This window comes from Tasmannia lanceolata, unplaced genomic scaffold (assembly GCF_043159265.1).
Source record: "Tasmannia lanceolata isolate RefF3 unplaced genomic scaffold, GAP_Taslan_0.1 ptg000007l, whole genome shotgun sequence".
Classification (NCBI taxonomy): domain Eukaryota; kingdom Viridiplantae; phylum Streptophyta; class Magnoliopsida; order Canellales; family Winteraceae; genus Tasmannia; species Tasmannia lanceolata.
Window position 1 is genome coordinate 3,087,875 of NW_027518684.1, and position 13,486 is coordinate 3,101,360.

The following is a 13,486-nucleotide window of genomic DNA, read 5'->3' on the forward strand; positions in this document are numbered from 1 at the left end:
CATAAACGGTTTCTATGAGAATGGTTCGCTGCTTGAGGATAAATTCACCTCCTCTAACGTTTTTCTTTGCCTTTAAAACTTAACCGACAACGTTAAAGGGGGGATTTTATCTATCAGAGGGGGGGAAATATCAGTCCCCCAAAAAAGGAGGGATGAAGCGCCGTTTGAAGTGAGACCTGAGAAAGTATGAAAGAAAATACGCTTTTTATTAGATTTTGCCTTATTCATTTAATTCATCTGAAATGGCTTTCCGTGAAATTGCCAGCAAGTAACTAGGTTAGCAATGATCCAAAATTCATTAAAAAAAACAGTTAAAGCGATTCTACTTCGGTTGGGGGATTCTACCTAACTTGGAAAGTCACTTTTACTAATAAAGGGAAAAAATTAGGTCCCTCGGACGAGGGCATGAATATTAAATTAAGACCATTAATCTTACCGAATATTTTAAGGCGATCGATATGGCTTTGGTCTCATCCCGAACAGACATTCTTTACTTAAAATGAAGGATTATGAAAATTAATAATTTATGTTTTCTTGCTAAACCCTAAATGAGGTTTATGGATCAAGGGCTTAGGATCATTTGATCAAGTTGTCCCCAATGGCATTTAGCCAAACTTATGGTTTCCGTTTAGATCCACAGCTTTGATTACATACTCAGATTTTTTTTTTCATAATATTTAGGTTTGGAAGATGTTGTTACAGTATAGAAGATTAGAGCGGAATTCTATATAAAAACCCTTAAAATAAAATAATTGATTCGGGGCAAATTTGAAAAGCCAGATATAGGCATTTATTTTTCTTGGCAAAACACTTATCCCTAAATGAGGATTGATGGATTAAGGGCATTGGATCATCCAACAATCAACGGTTCTGATTACGAAGCCACTTTAAGAGGATGTTATTAGAGGGAAATTCTATGTAGAAATCCGTAAAATAAATAAAAAGAATCGGCTCGTGGCTGATTTGGAAAGCCAAATGGTGGCTCATGTGGGCCCACAAAGGCACAAACAAAAGCGTGATTCCTCTTGTCCTTTTCAAGAGGCAAAAAAGAAAGGCTGAGGTTAAATGGCTGAAATTGCAACACGTGGATGGCGGCCTAATTTAATGACTCCATAAAAATCTTTCCCCTTAAAAGCGTAATAATCACCCCTTTAATTGACTACTAATTGTGATTGTGAGAGATAAGTTTTAAAAGACAATTCTCGGGTCATATGCATGTACTTGAAAGAAACGACCCCTTGATCTTCTAGAACATTGTGAGGTGACACACGTGGTCTTGGTCTCATCCTAAAAGTGACTTTCTTTTTTTGCATTTGTCTTACTAATTATGACCTGATTAAGATAAGTAAAAAGTTATTACGGTGTGCAAATCCGGAATCCCCAATCAGGTTTAGCTGTTCTATCCTCTGGACTGTCCAGATTAATCCCGACAGTATCTGAGCCATCCAAATGGAAAAGGGTTAGTTTTGGGAAAGTGCTAGATATGACCTAGCACCTCTATACACCAAATAAAAAGGGAATAGAAGTCAGGGTAAGGTGAGATTATATAGTTAAAAGAAAATACTTAGGTGAGATTATATAGTGCCCGCTCATTGCTGGTAGAATATTTTTTTTTAATACTTGAGACATCGTATGATGTGTGTCGTATAATCCAGTATTTTGCAAAAAGTACTCTATGCCTCACTTCATAGGATGATCTGAATCGTTCATTTGTTGACCCACAACGTAAATAGGTTGTGCCCCAAAAATCATGATCATAGGACGATTAAAGGAAAAAAAAGGGTCTGGGAGGGCTAGATGTACGCAGCCTTACCTCTGCTTTGCAAAGAGGTTGTTTCCATGACTCGAACCCGTGACCACCGGGTCATAATGGAGCAACCTAACGTTGCCCAAGGATGATTAAGGAAAAACTAAGCATAAATTAAAAGAGATTTGGTAGGGACCACGCAAAAGGCATTTCATGGAACAGCTATTGCATGAGAGTGCAGCCACCTCATATGAATTAAATGAATATGTTATGTGTATTTTCTTACGATGTATGTGGGGTTAGTTAGTGCATAGTAGTAGGTATGTGTTTTAGTGTAATGGCTATTAGTTACGGCTAATGTGTTTAGCGTAGTCGGAGTTAGTTATTTATGATATGTCTTGTTAGTGGGTAAGTGTGCTTGTGATGTGTCACTCCCTCTTGCTTGTATTTATGTAGAAGCAATTCAATGAAATGGAGATGAAGAAATATTTCCGGCAAATGAGACTTTGTTTAGGAGAGTCATGGCTCCTCTCGAATTGAGTCGTTAGGAGGTCCGGTTGCGTCGAATCAACCTCTTTCTTCCTCTTCTCTTTCTATTTTTTTTGGTTTATTTGGGTTACGGCCAATTAAGCACGTAACAGAAGAATAAGACAAAATCTGATCTATGCGGCTGCACTCTCATGCAACAGCCATTCCGCGAAATGCCTTCTGTAATGGTACCTAGCAAATCCCAAATTTAAATATGATTAGGGAAAAACTATCATCCTCGGCCAATCATTTGTGGGAGAAATTATATGGTACCCAACCTGAAGTCCCTTGTGGGCAGCACTTCAAAAGTACTGCCCTTGATATTTGATACAACAGCAGACACTTAAAAAGTGGTCTGTTGTTGGATCAAAATATAAGGTGTCAAGTCGGGCACAGTATAAAAAGTCCCTTTGTGGCTCTTCTCACTTGCAAAAGTGAGCAGCGATATGGCTTTCCACTGAATTGCCTAGCAAATCCTTGTTTTTAATTAGATATTTTTCATATCATGTTCACTCCTTTTCTAGTTCTCTTTCCTCCGACCTTAATCACCTTTTGCATGATTGTAACGGGTTGGAATATACCAGATTGTAATTCTTCCTGATGCAGGTGCATCTTGCCCTATCACAAGATCAACGGCCCTCATTGGTCAAAGGATTAAATAGTTTTTTTATTTCTATTTTTATTTTAGAATTTTCTTTATTAGGAATCTTGGATGAATTCCAATGGTCGTTCAGTTAACTTTGAGTTGAGAAATCCTAGGAAAAGTAGAGAGAAGTTTTAGGAGTTTGAGTTTGTTAAGGATTTTAAATGATTGAGTTAGATACGTTTAAGAATTTGATTTAGAGAAAATTTAGGAGTTTTTGTTTGAGATGGATGCCAAAGAGGGTGAGAAATTTGAGTTTTAGTAGGAATAGGAAAAACGTCCATGTAAACTCTTTAAATACTCCACCATTGTAAATTATTTACAGCTTTTGATGAATAAAATTTGGTTGCCCCTTGTTGCCTTCTTTGGAGAACGTACACTAGAGCCATCTGCTGCTCTTTTGACCCTCTATGAGAGAGCCACCTGCTTCTATTTCTACAACAAGTCATCTGCTGCTTGTTTTTTACGTCTCAATTCAACCACCTGCTGTTGAATATTTCAAATACAAGCTTCCGCTATACGCCTCTGCATTATTTGGTATCAGAGCATCAATCCGTTGCGTCGACCCTGCGTTACTTCCTCCCTTGAATAAGTAGTGCACGAGTACAAGACAACTAAAGCCAGACGAGGAACACTGCTTTCATTTAGATGAGTGGTCAGGATTATCTGCAGTTCCAACTAAGGGTGTCAATTTTGGCTCGGGCTCGGAAGCTCGCTCGAGCTCGGCTTGAAAAAGCTCGGCTCGAGCTCGGCTCGAATCCTTAACGAGCCGAGCCCGAGTTAGGCCAGGCTCGGCTCGGCTCGTTAAGGCTCGTTAAGAATTTAATATATATATATATATATATATATATATATATATATATATATATATATATATATATATATATATATATACATTAAAAGGGTTGTCCATGGAGTGAAAAGGGGGGGGCAAAATATGTCACTTCATTTTTGGAACCCCATTTGTTACTAGGACCACCCCCCATAGTGTAAAAAAAGTAGTCAAATTACAATAGTAGAGCTGTCCAGGGAAGATGAGGGGTGTGAACATAATATAACCCGAGCTCGGTAAGGCTCGTGAGCCTGGCCAAGCTTGGCTCGGCTCGGCTCGTTTACACCCCTAGTTCCAACCTATCGCATGGTAGGGCCCTTTCGTATGATTGGTCCTAATCATGAAAGTGTCCTCGCCTCCAGATAATCGTGACAGATCTACCTCCTTTGTGTGATATAGAGAAAAGGGAGAAATGATATGGTGGCCGACCGTGAAATCACAAGGGCAGAGAGAGAGAGAGAGAACCTGCCACCTTGATTTTAGATCCAAAGAAAAGTAAAAAAGGAGGGCTTTTGATGGATTTAAAATCAAGGGAGGGGGAATTTTCTCTCTCCGACCTTTACATGTAAAGGTCAGCCACCATATAAAATCTCGAGAAAAGGATAGAAAAAGAAAAGTTTCTGCGACACATGCAACCTTTGCCCTGAGAAAGGTTACTACGGTTATAAAAAAGCTCTTAAAACCCTTTAAATACTACAAGACAAACAAGTGGAGCATATGTTTATCAAAACACTTGAGTGCAAAAATCATTTCTCATTTTATATAGGAAAATGTTATCAGCAGTTCAGCACTACTGTATTTTGATGAGGGCACTCCTCACTTTATTAAAAGTACGTAATGGCCCGTGCCATTGGATGATCCAAACAGTCCACTAGATGGCCCAGCAGCCTAAATAGGTCGTGCCCCAAAAATCATTTCCATAGGTTGATCCTAACCCTCTATAGAGATCGGAGGGTTAGGATCAACCTATGGAAATATTTTTGGGGCACAACCTATTTAGGCTGCGGCCCATCTAATTGAAGGTTTGGATCATCCTATGGTGCAGGCCATACTTTTAATAAAGTGCGGAGTGCCCTCATCAAAAGACAGTAGTGCTGATAACATTTCCCAAAATACTGTGTGAGGACCAGTATTTTTCAAAATCTACAATGGGCCCCACTTCATAGTGTGATCCAAACTGTTCATTTGTCAGACCACAAAATAAATAGGGTGATCCTAACCCTCCGATCTGTAAGGGCCCACAGGCATTATAGAAACATCTATAGATCAGAGGGTTAGGATCATCCTATGAAGATGATGTATAGGGTTCAGCCTATTTACGTTGTGGCCCAACGAATGAACAATTTAGATCATCCTTATGAAGTGGGCCCCACTAGATTTTTTGGAAAATACTGGACTTCATGCCCGCAGAGCATATAAATCTCTCAAATTGATATAGTGTCAGATTCGGATCAGACCCACCCATTTTAAGGTCACAATCCGTGTTTGAATCCAACAGATTTATATATCCAAGAATAAAACAAGGGAAATGTTATTAGCGCTACTGTATTTTGATGATCGCACTCCACACCTTATTAGAAAGTACGGTATGGCCCGCACCATAGGATGATCCAAACCGTCCATTAGATGGGCCACAGCCTAAAGAAGTTGTGCCCTAAAAATCATTCCCATATGTTGGTCCTAACCCTCCGATCTATAGAGGGTTAGGATAAATTCAGTCCCTCTATAGATTGAAGGGTTAGGATCAGCCTATGGAAATGATTTTTGGAGCACAACCTATTTTGTCCATGGCCTATCTAATGGACGGTTTGGATCATCCTGTGGTGCAGGCCATACCGTACCTTTTAATATAGTGTGGAGTGCCACCATCAAAATACAGTGGTGCTGATAACATTTCCCTAAAACAAAAATCATTTTAATTTTAGAGAAATAAAGTATCACAATCCCCTCGGTGTTTTGACTTAAAAGACTGGTTCGACTCGAGCCTGGCTCTTTGGCTTAAAGTCATGGGTATGCTCCCCAAGCCCGGGGTTGCCCGATGCGTGTGGTTTACGGGCGATTGCGCGCATCCGTAGGGATTAGTCCCGCGGGGTGGGGATACCCTATGTCATAAAAAAGAAGAAGACTGGTTCGATTATGATATAAATAATAAAAATAAATTCTGACTAATTTTACAGAAATTATGAAATGTAAGTTAATATGCTGTACAACCGAGTGAACATTTACATTGTTATATGAAAATTTTCTAAACCATACCTAGTATGTTAAGAAATTTTTTTAATTTGGGGGACCCTAATCAGAATATTGATTAATCAGATCTTGAAATATGGATCAAATGACAAAAACAGGTCCGATGATTACAGCAGTTTATAAACTACAGTCTATATATAGTTGTGCCCCACTTCTAATTTAAGGCAAGGATGGTGGTAAGGATCCGTTTTCTGGGCGTAAAACAAATGGGCAACAAATTTGTTTTATGTCTATTTTTCCAATTAAAAATCCATTTTACCTCCAAAGAAACCGAGCCTTATTATGTTTCAACAGGGAGGAGGCGAGTAGAATAGTTGCAAGTAGCGTTTTCTTGTCAACCTCATATAGCGTGCGTGTGTTTGCGTGTGTGTGGGGGGGAGTGGTGGTGGCGGTGAAGGCATCGTTCCCAAGAAATTCAAGCAAAATTCCACCTGTGATTTTTTATGAGGGGACAAGGATGACACATCAGCAAAGATGAAAAGATTAACCTGGAGATATCCCTAGTAGTCTTCAGAGATTTCAATGCTATGTTGGAAACCAAACGAGGAATTTTGCTGACACGGCACCCAAATGCCAAGCAAAACCCCTATGCCATCCTAGCTTTCGTGCAACCAAACACACCTAGAGTGGCATTATTTTGGGCAATCACATCATCCTAGGTAGAGTAGCAAAGCAGACCTGACCCTGTATTACTCAGGTGATGAGCAAGGAAGAGACACAAATGGGTTCTGTTAAAAAGATACTTCAAATTACAAAACACAGTAGGCAAGAGATCTCCACAAACAAACATAACACTTCCTTTCCAAATTGATCAGCTTTTCAAAGTCAGAAAGAGAAAGATACAAAAATAAGTAGACAGAAGAGAAGAGAACAGATAGTAAGAGGAGATGAACCAATCATCTAACACATGGGTTGGGATCCTATGTTTTGGGTAAGCAGAACTGCCTGCTCTGGTTTAAATCTTTCAATCATATTAAAGATAGACAATGAGTTTCATCTAATAACAAAGCAAAGCTAAAGAGAAGGAGACTACCCATCAGAACTCCTTAGCAACTGGAGCAGGGAAAGGAAGAGGTTAAGGATATCCAGATACAGAATAACAGATGCCCAGATGTATTCGTCGTAGGTGAAGCGCTTTATCAAATTGTCTGTGTCGTATACAAGATATGCAGAGAAGAGGAGAGCCCCGAAACCACCATAGATCGCATGGGACACAGGCCCGAGTGGGAAGAGTATCTGCATAATGTGGAAACGAATACAAAATCCAATTAATGATTGGTTAGATATGTACATTAGTAAACAGTTGTGTATAGGTGCGTACACATGCAACAACCAGAGACTGCTGAAAATCTAGAAGGTCAAATATGCTTTGTAGTTAATAAGTTCATCTTCTATATGCATTCCACAATATCAAAAGTATAGTTGAGATGAAACAAAATTTGTGAGACTAAATTTTGGTATGGTTTTAAATTTCCACCAAAACTGACATGAAACTACAAAAATGTTTGTTTCCAGTTCCACCACAACGATACCGAAACCGAAGTGCATATCGAAACCAAATTTGTAAGTGTATTAATGGTATACTATGTTAGTACGAGTTACATAATTATATTTATATAAATTGTATGAGTGGTGCATGTATTTTGTATAAATATTTATATGAATTACATATAAAATTTAGCATATAACGAATTTTCATATATGAGCGACAACACATGTCACTATTCAATGTTGTTAAACCATTATATAGGATTATATATGGGCTAATGTAATAGTTAAGTGTATATTTGTGCTTATTCTAGGATTTTCTAAAGTTTCCATCTTAAAATTCTATCATTTGCATATGTTTCCATACATATCTGTGATTTTACAATATTTTCACCGAAAGTTCCAACTGAAGTTCCAACCGAAACGTTTCTGTTTCCATGGTGACTGAAACCGACACCAAAACTGAAATTTACAAACCTTGGATTTTAGTTTCAGTTGCAGAAAACCCAATGATATATGGAATGCATATTTGATTGGATGACAGCAAACGGCAAGCAGCAGAAATATAAGAAGAAAGCATGGCAGTACTACAAGAAAGTAGAGAAAGATACTTAACCTGAATAAAACTGGTCATGAGAAGGACAATGAGACAAGCAAATAAAATTGGGCCAAGGTAACTGAAGTCCTTGCCCTTCTTTGAAGCCCAGAAAGTATAGCCAGTCAGGGAAGCAACAACCGCAGATGTTAAAATCAATGCTTCAAGAACAAGCCTTCCTGAAAATATAACAAAAGAATCTTATACACGCTTGACATGGAGTTTTACTGCAAAAATCTACAATGTAACTGAACCACAAAAACAAATATGTAAGCACCAATTTTAGGAGAAAACTACCAACCTTTTGTATTTGCACAGGCGATACCAACACTTAGGCTCATGAAAACAGTGAACAGCCCAAGGAATATAAAATTCAATGGATGTTTCTGCTGATAATGATACAAGGGGCACAGCACTGCACATTTGAGTTTTGAGGAATGTAAGTAACACAACTGTTGACTATTGAGGTATGTAAGTAACACAACTGTTGACTAAGGATAGGATTGAAGATTGAAATTAGTTTAACAGACCAAACACAAAAGAAATATTTGGAATTGTTCTAATAAGCATATATGTCCAAATATCCATTTAAAAAAAAAGAGAGCCTATGTCCAAATATCAATATTTTGAGAAATGAGGTTGGGTCTCATTTTGCTCAAAGCTGATCATAGAGCAGTTGATTTGTTTCCTAGAAAAAATCTAGCAACTTGAAGTCCAAAGGGGCCCTAGTGAAGCATACATCAGATATCAGATGACACAAATCATTTCTCATTATTTGTACATTGATATGGGCTACAAAGTAATTAAAGGCACCCAAAAACTATGACAATCTATGTATAGTATTAGTATAAGAAAATTGACAGTCATAAACTTCAACTACATAAATCCCATCACCATGAAGGAGAAGAATATCAGAGAAATCCACTTCTTGACAGTGATGTGATATTAAACAGGTAAAACAAATCTTGTGTAAGATACATGAATGAGTCACAATATGAGTACGTCCAAATGCAATTTGGTAGAACTGAAATCCCTTGTGTGTGTGTGTGTTTGAGAGAGAGAGAGAGAGAGAGAGAGAGAGAGAGAGAGAGAGAGAGGGAGAGGGAGGGAGGGAGTATAAAACGATGAAGATAACGGAGTATCTGAGGCACATCCCTGACCCTTCATCCAAGTTTCTTTATCGGATACCTGCACCCAAATACTCCATGCTTTTGAGCAGCAATTAGAAACTCTTGGACAAGAACTTGGGCTCGTCAATGATTGGCGTGGTCAATTTTCATGACAAGTCAAAGCAGTTTTTTATTGACTTGGTAGGGCGAATCTCAGACTCGGACGAGAACTTGGTCAAGTTAAAAAGAAGTCGACACAAACAAGTCAATGATTGACTTGAAGAGTTTTTAAACAGAATTTTTAAGGACCCAAGTACCATAATCTCATATCAACATACGTTTAAATGGTTCTTCATTAATTCCATGTCACTAAAATTTTGAAGATTAAATTAGTCATTTTAGAAATTATTAATTATGAATTTTGAATTATCATCATTCTTTTCTTATTAATTAGCATAAGCTTATGATTTTGTCTTTGTTTCTCCTTACTTTAGGTTGGTCTAATGGCAAGCCATTATGTATCGTGCTGTGTACCTGGGTATGGATACGAACACAGGCTCTCTACATTTTTAATGAATTGAGAGGGTTATAGTTATTTGTTTTAATCAGAAAGTTATTATTTGTTTCATTGTTTAGAACGGTTTCTATTTAGAAGATTATTTTAATTAGGATTGTTAGTGCCATGTTTTAGAAGTTACTCATTTTGTTTAAGAGTCTAATTACTTAGGGCGTGTTCGGCAACCATTATAAAAATAGTTTCCACCTATTTTGTAGGAGCAGAGAAAAGTAGGAAAATCCCGAAAAGCTTATTCGGGAGCTACGGCCCACAAAGTTTGTTTCCACTTTTTCACCTTTTTCCGAGACTGGATGATGAGATTCCACGAAGCGATTCCGAGTCGCTTCCGCAGATTCTCATTAGTTCGTTTCCACCCGAATCTTCCAGCGAGAATGAGAAACTATGCCGAACACGTCCTAAGTTTCTGTGCATAAAAAGAGGGTTGTAGTTTTTTTTATTAAACTTCTTTCTCATAGCTGTCCTGTCATCCTACATCAATATATCCATGAGCTTCTCCCATCGTAACTTTTGATACCATTTAAACAAAGTTCAAACATAGATTGGAGGGCAATTCACACAGAATATCCTTCATCTTCTCCAATAAGCAAATAGGGCCTCAAAAATCTTTTTACAGATGTCTTGCACCTAGTCTAATGTTTCTCTTAAAGTTTCCCACCCATGAACTTGGATCTTCCTTTTGTGCATCATTTCTTTCCATTTGGAGATTGCTTTGAGAACAGTTAATCAGTCCAGAGATCCTCCAAATCTAGACAAACACGAAATTTGGAAAAGTCCACCTCGAATCCTTATTTGTCATCATGTCCACGAGCCCAAATGATCCACTCCTCTAATCACATGTTCACCTTGGCTAGGAAAACCCACCAGCTAACTGCCCCCACCTTGCTACCAATGTTGATAACAGCTATAGTTGCATCACTAATCTCTCCACAACTTGAGTCAACTGCTCAACTCAAACTTAATTATCATGAATTGTTTAGACGTTTAATTCAAGTGTGAGTGTCAGAAACATCTCATTCTACTCATGCAACACCGAGAAGAGCTCTTCCATCAGCGCCACACAACTATGTCAAGTATCCCTCCTACAGACGCTCAACAGCAGACTGCAAGTCGAACAGACTGTCCGTGTACACGGGATAAGCCACTGCTCTGCCAACTTTGTGGACTAGGCCCACCAATGCCACATTAACAGATACAGCCCACCTCTCTCTTGTGTGCCCTAACGACGCAATCCCGGGCCAAGTGATCAGCCACACCCCCATCGTCTGTGCGAACAGGGCCCACCATTGGCATGTCGTCACCAACATCTTTCTCCATCCCGAGTGGCCTTCCAGCATAGAGCAGCCCACCACAAGAAGACAAATGTGGAGCTCCAGGTAACAAAGGGCCTGTAGTCCCACTCCCCCTCCTTGAGGGACACCCAAAAATCACTGAATCTAGAGCACCAGCTGAAGAGAGCTTCCTAGGACAGAAACCTGCAACCAGACTACAGATGGAAGCCACCTCTCTTCCATCTCTAATCTGGCAAGAATCAGCCACTGTAATGAGTTCCCCCAGTCTCCAACCGATCGCAACAAAAGTATTTGCCTCTAAAGCGTGAAGAGGAACACACCCCTAACTTCCCACCACAGCTAGCATATAGATCCAAGATGGGTTCCAGAGAACGAATTTAGAGCTGGAGAACCCTCCAGCCAGGCGGCATCCTAAAGGAGCGAGGTGGCATCCTACACTGACAGGAAAAACTTTATGCAGCATGGTTGATGATATGGATCACTCTTTTCTGGTTTAATTGATCTTTTTACATGTTTTCCATCCAACAAGCATGTTATTGTAGTACTCCAGCAGCCACACAAACCCTCCGCCACTAAGAAACCCAGATTCAGATGTATAGGCATCGTAGTTTAATTGATCATTTACATGTTTTCCATCCTACAAGCATGTTATTGTAGTACTCCAGCAGAGCCACACAAACCCTCCATCACTAACAAACCCAGGTTCAGATACCTAAAACACAATCTCAAGGCATCATATTCATGGGACAATCTGAGGACACTGTAACAATCTTAAAAACAGTACAACAATCCCATTTCAGACACATTAACTTCTAGGATGAGTAACTTAAATCGCTTGGGAGTACGTTATCTGCTCATGTTGACAGTGATGTCATGAGCAAAGTCAAGAATCATATTCTATAAATTCCACAATTTCGTATTTTTATACAAGGAAAGGGGTGGAGGTCAGGTCCAATGTGTGCTCACTCGTCTTCTGCTCTTATTATTCTTACCACTTATTTTCCCGTTCCCTCTTCTCTTCATCTTTCCACGCTCATAAGAAATAGGAGCGTGAACATCAGTTTATGAATTAAATTGTCAGGCTGATATTGTAGTATGAGTAATAACCAATGCAACAAATAAAAAAGATACAAATGCGATCATAATTCTTTCAAAAACATTTAACATGTATGGATAATCATTTAAATTAGCTTTGAAAACTATAATATTTTTTAACAAAATGATATTTAAAATATGGCATCCATTGCAATCCAGGTAACAATCAGCATAACCAATAAACAAGAACCCAAAAACAAGGCTAAATTGAAACCGCAAATTAAAGAAAGAACGCATAAAAAAGAATCGGAAACAAAGGAAGGAAATTCCAAAGAAAACGAATTCACCTCTCATATTTGACAGCCGCTATAACCAAATTCGCACAAACCAAAAAAAAAAAAAAAAATAGGGAAAATTAACATAGAACGACCATTAAAAAGAACCAAACACACATAAAGAAATAAAGAGAATCAGCCCTACCATTCCAGTCCAGATAGAGAGTCAAACCCTAGGTCGAATTACTGCCCACAAATTACAAGAAAAAAAGACCCAAATTACCGTTAAATAAGAAAAATAAAATTAAAAGCAAACCCACAATTAAATTAAAAAAAAGACCCAAATTACCGTTAAATAAGAAAAATAAAATTAAAAGCAAACCCACAATTAAATTTTTAAAAAAAAAAAAACAAGAGGGAGAGAATCAAACCCTAGATCGAATCATCAAAGTTAATATGATAAACATACATACCCACAAACTACTTACCCTAAATCTCAATTACAAAGAAAACAGACCCAGATTACCCTTAAATAAGCAAAGCAAAAACAACCCACCAGGAGAAAGAAAACCCAAAACAATTCAAAGCAACCCAAAAGAAAAAAAAAAAGAAAGATCGGAGGCTTACAGACGATGGGCAAGATCGCGAGGCCTAGGGCAAGACCAGGGCTTCCCTTCAAGGTATCATTGATGGGTGTGTAAAGAACGGTCACGGCAGAGACAATCGTGGTGAGAACGAACTGAGCGGCGAGGATTCCGTACACTTTCCGGACAAATCCCCATCGGAGCTCGTTCTCTCCGAGGCTCAGACCTGGATAGAGGGTTCCCTCCTCTAGATCTCCTTTGCTCATTCTCGTGAATCCGTTCATCTCTCTCTCTCTCTCTCTCTCTGTCTCTCTCTCTGAAAGGGATGAACGGAAAAAAAGGGCGGTGAGGGGAAAGAGGGGGGCATAGATTTATATATAGTAGGGGAATTTTGTAAAATGACGAGAATGGACTTAGTCGGTGGGGGATGAGGTGGAGGGCATTTTGGTCATAGAAATTTGAAGGGAGCATCCGATGTGACTGGCCTCCTTTCTTCTCGGTCGACATTCTTTTTTGTTTGATAATGGATAGTCG

At 38.8% G+C, this 13,486-nt stretch overlaps 1 protein-coding gene across 1 annotated transcript; it reads right to left on the bottom strand.

The window, feature by feature from the left end:
* Window positions 1–6,775: 6,775 nt before the first annotated feature.
* LOC143881446 (BI1-like protein) lies at window positions 6,776–13,277 on the bottom strand. Its single transcript, XM_077384514.1, has 4 exons — window positions 12,996–13,277; window positions 8,385–8,498; window positions 8,105–8,262; window positions 6,776–7,236 (listed from the first exon to the last, which is right to left on the bottom strand). The coding sequence occupies exons 1-4, from the start codon at window positions 13,234–13,236 to the stop codon at window positions 7,030–7,032; spliced, it is 720 nt and encodes a 239-aa protein (XP_077240629.1). The 5' UTR covers window positions 13,237–13,277; the 3' UTR covers window positions 6,776–7,029.
* Between the last annotated feature and the right edge of the window lie 209 nt (window positions 13,278–13,486).